General features: G+C 43.0%; 1 protein-coding gene across 1 annotated transcript in view; it reads right to left on the minus strand.

Moving 5' to 3' along the window:
* The window catches only part of rab11fip3 (RAB11 family interacting protein 3 (class II)), a gene marked incomplete at both ends in the record, with an annotated part of 29,280 nt that overhangs the window by 11,423 nt on the left and 12,857 nt on the right, over positions 1-5,000 (minus strand). Inside the window, one exon of the mRNA XM_080835446.1 lies at positions 1-16. This exon is cut by the window's left edge and continues 157 nt beyond it. Within this exon, the coding sequence (XP_080691572.1) occupies positions 1-16 (16 nt within the window). The remainder of the gene's footprint in view (positions 17-5,000) is intronic.

A 5,000-nucleotide genomic window follows, 5' to 3' on the forward strand; every position in this document is an offset into this window, starting at 1 on the left:
CCGACACCTCTGCCTGCTGAACACACACACACACACACACACATACACACACACACAGATTGTAAATAACCAAAGTATGTCTTTTTTTATGTTTGCCCCACATCACAAGACCATGGAATGGACCAAGGAACCATCGTCACAACACAATGTAGCACACTGGACATACAGTTCATGCAAAAGTCCAAACAGGACTTCACTATACTAAACTAAACTAAACTAAACTAAACTAAATACTCACAATAGTAAGATTAATAGACATTTTGCATACTGGATTCAAACATTTGTTTTTTGGGGGGGAAAATTCAAAGGTGTGGAGTAGAGTATGTACAGCAAGTGTAGAGTGTGTACTTGTGTGAGTGTGTACTTGCGTGAGTGTGTACTTGTGTGAATGTGTACTTGTGTGAATGTGTACTTGTGTGAGTGTCAGTGGTTACAGCGACAACAAAGCTAGTCTGTTTCTACGGCACACTCACGTTGCCTAATTTCTTTTCCATTTTCCCCATTTAGGTTCAAGCTGTGATGTAAGTAAGCTTTCCCGTCAGAGGTTCCTAACTGCCCCTCCCACGTCCCAATACTCATACACACACCGGAGCTTTGGTCCACACATATACACCGTGGAGAGGCTAACACTGTAATGATTAACACTTTGAGCTGTAAACATCAGGTAATATGATGATTTGGCATGTTACGTATGCACACGCAGGCGCGCACACACACACCCCTGAACATTTAACAAAAAAGACAAAAAAACAAACTTCTTGCAAACCAATTCAATCACACGCATCTGTTACAATAAGACCGGATCTGTTACAATCTGGTCCAAAAGACTAAACTAGTCCAGCTGCCGATCCCAACTTCAGTCTCTCATCTGAATCGTCAGTCTCACTCAGTGACCGTAACAACGACCTCCTGGACTCCATGGCAGAGGAAAACTAAATTAATATGTGATGTTTTAAACTTTGCAATATAGACTCCCTAACTTATTGCCTACAAAACATACAATCAACCCGTACAACATGTGCAACACACTTTAAACACAGGAAAGAATTAAAGAAAAATATGCTTATTCATCCTAATCCATCTAGTGATGACAAGACAACCACAACAACATGGGCAGCAATGCCATCAATACCTGCATCCATTTCATCTAAGGGAAACCTGTCACAGCTAATCTCCCAACCAGTCCACCCATTTGTCTACAGAGCCTGGTCACGGAGCCACACCAGAAGACCCACTGGGCCCTGCTGTGTGGCTGCGCGAGGAGGCCCACCATACCTGTGTGGTGCCCTGAGGAGCTCCGGGAGTGGAGAGGCTTACTCCACCATCAGTCATTCCCAGCACCATGGTCCCCGCCTGGGCTACTCTCAAGGAAGACTGTGCTGTGGCCCTCACACCAGAGCCGTAAACAAACCACTGCTTCCCCTCTCCAGACACACCAGCGAGTGAGCGAGTGACACAGAGTGGGGGATATGATGTGAGACCAGCCTGTTCCTGGGAAGTAAGTGTATGTGTATGTGTATGTGTGTGCGTGTGTGTGTGAGTGAGAGGAAAGGGGGTCCGAAGGGCAGAAAACTAGGAGGAGTTACCAGCGGGCGTGGTTAACAAGGCTGTTTATTACTGTACCTTCAAAGAGACACACAGAAACACACACACAAACACGCACACGCACACACACACACACACACACACACGCACACACACGCACACTCAGACTAACATACAAGACCTTCTAACTCTACAATAACTAACTAAGCAAATAAGTATAAATGTTCACAGAGGTGAAACGTGTGTGCGGCATGTGTGAGAGTGTGTGTGAGAGAGTGTGTGTGAGAGTGTGTGTGCGTGTGCGTGTGCGTGTGCGTATGTGAGTGTGTGTGAATGTGTGTGTTTGTGAGCGCATGTTTCTCAGCATGGTTCTCCGCCCAACCACCGCATGTTTTGACAGCAAACAGACAGAAACAGCACAAGCATTCATCACACACTACTTTACAAGGGAGAGAAAGGGGGGAGAGAGTCATAGAGAGAGAGAGAGAGAGAGAGAGAGAGAGAGAGAAAGAGCGCTAGAGAGAGAAAAGGAGAAAGAGAGATAGATGTTTGCCCACAGGTGTGAATTCAGAGCATCCGGTGACATTTATAATTCTGAATTTCTTACAGGTAATGGTACAGTAACACATACATTCCTGAAAAACTCCAAGGACAATTAAGGTGCTATGCACACGAAGTCTAGGGCCTCCGAATCGGATTTACTTTTCACACCAATCGAATCTTTTAATTTCGTAAATACGGAGGCTGGCAACGAGAGATTTGCGTAAACACGGAGGCAGCAGATTGCGGTGAACCGACTGTAGTACATACCTCACGCCTGTGGGTGGCGCTTTAGCGCTTTATTTACACAATTGAAAAAACGTGAAAAACCTAGAAGAAGAGACTCAAAAGCACAAGGTAAAGGAAGCAGCAAACGGATAAACAAATTACACAAGACATTCAAGCTCCAATTAACAACATTACATTATGATGGTTAATAAAATCAGTGGTCAGACTAAAGGATATGCGAAAATTAATTCTTTTTTCTATTGATAATAAAGAGTTTGGAACAGTAACATGACATGTCTGTCATCCCATTTCCCATGATGCATTGCTCCGAGCATTTTACATACATTTATGAATAAAAAAGCGAATTAAATCGCAAATTTATATTTGTGGTCATGAAAGTTATGTTACGTCTGAATAAGAAGAATTAGATCAAGATAGGGGGCTAATCAAAAATCAGAAGACTGGGTTAATGTTAGTGAATTCGAGGCCCACCATGAGTGAGATTTTGAGGGAGAACAAGTTATGTATATACTGGTTGGAGATGGCGGAAAAGATCACGTGGGGCAGTGACGTCATCAGGTTGCGTGAAACCGTGCAGACGAACACCAGCCCCCGTACCGATTCAAATCTACTCACTTTCTACCCCGGACTGCGATCGTTGCAGAAACAAGGTGCGGATAGAGAGTGTTCGTATGTATGATAGGGCTATCTGTATTAGCTATCCGTATCAGATTGACAAACTAGGCTCCATGTAAACGACCTCTAAGACCCCTGAGTCAACATACACACACACACACACACACACACACACACACACACACACACACACACACACACACACACACACACACAGAAAGGATCAGTTAAACAGTAGAATATATAAACATAAGGAAATTTGTGTTTGGTAGATTATTTCTGCTGCAGAGCTGAGTTTGTGGGTTGCGCCCATGAAAAGATTGCCAGAATAAGCAGTTTGGCAAATGTTTCATCGGCGTAATCCACAAACTCAGCTCTGCAGCTGCTCAACCCAAAAAATGCATGTTCCTTGCACATGTGTTACCATCTGAAAGGGGAGTAAACAGGCTTTCCAACGGTACAAGATTTTTTGCCAAGAAGCATTGTTACAACAAAGAAATAATCTACCAAACACAAATTTTCTTACTTTTTGTACGTACGTTTATTTGGAACATTTTTCATGGGCGCAACCCACATACTCAGCTGTGCTGCTCATCCCACAAATGCATGTTCCTTACAAATGTGGGACCATTTAAAAGGGAACTAATCAGGCTTTTCAACGGTATAACATGTAATGCCGAGAAGCATTGTTACAACAAAGAAATAATCTACCAAACACAAATTTCCTACTTTTTGTTCAATGTTTAGTTAATTTCTCTATTGTTAGTTTCTATACTATTGTACTGTGAAAAAAGTTCTAGTTTCATTCAAAAGAGTTCCAAATTCAATTAAATTAGCTTAATATGTATATTATTATTATTATTATTATTATTAAGGGTACTTAACACACACACATTTAAACAAACCAGCTAACTCTGCATGTGCATCGTGTGTGTGTGTGTGTGTGTGTGTGTGTGTGTGTGTGTGTGTGTGTGTGTGTGTGTCTGTGTGTATGACCAGTCAGTGTGTCAGTCAGTCATTTTCTTTTCCTCGCCAGTGGGGGGCACTGTCATTACATGACGGAAACACTCTCTCTCGCACACACTCACACACACACTCACACACAAACGCACACACACACATATATTCACACACACACACATTCTTGACTGGGGGATCACATTCAGAAATTGCTGAGACGGTTACTGAATTCCAAGAGGAAAGTAAAATAAACGACACACACACACAGTCCAGGAAGAAGGAATGTCAGATATGCTCGCCACAAGACATAATAACAGAGCCTCATGCGAGGCTGTACTGAGCGTGTACGACAAAGAAAGGAACATAATAGAGCAGAGGAAATCCAAAAAAGAGAGGAAGGGAAAAGGGGGAGAGAGAAGAGACGGGGAAAGAAAGCCACAGAGAGAAAGTGTAGAAGAGTGAAGAAGAGACAGATGGAGGAGATGGGGAACAACAAAAGAGAGAACAGAAAAGAAGAAATGGGGTGAGAAAGAGAGTGAGGGAGAGAGAGAGTGAGGGAGAAAGGGAGAAAGAGACTAGGGGGTGACAGAGAAAAAGAAAGGGTTACCCAGAAGGTTTGTGGGTTTGTGGTGTATGAGATCTGCCAGAATGGAAATGCTACATGTTTTCGCAGAGAGTGGGGGAGAGAAAAGAGGAAGAGGAGAGGAGTGGGGGATAGAGAGGAGTGGGGGATAGAGAGGAGTGGGGGAAAGAGAGGACATGAAGAGTTGAGAGAACATGTCACACAGTGGGACACTATAGTTGTAGGTGTAAATACTGTAAAAGATTTAACTATGAATAGATTGAATACAGATCAGTTCTAGGTCAACTCAACATTCAGAATTTTAGAGGTGTTTTCTGAGCACAATACAAAACAGATATAGTCTAGGACAGTGTTATTTTCATGATATGTATATTGTTTGTGTACCTCTGAGTAAGAGAGAGAGAGAGAGAGACAGAGAGAGAGAAAGAGAGAGAGACAGCGAGAGAGACACACAGAGAGAGACAGAGAGAGAGAGGGAGAGAGAGACACACACACAGAGAGACAGAGA

The sequence above is a fragment of the Sprattus sprattus genome (genome assembly GCF_963457725.1).
Source record: "Sprattus sprattus genome assembly, chromosome: 3".
In the NCBI taxonomy this organism is placed as follows: domain Eukaryota; kingdom Metazoa; phylum Chordata; class Actinopteri; order Clupeiformes; family Clupeidae; genus Sprattus; species Sprattus sprattus.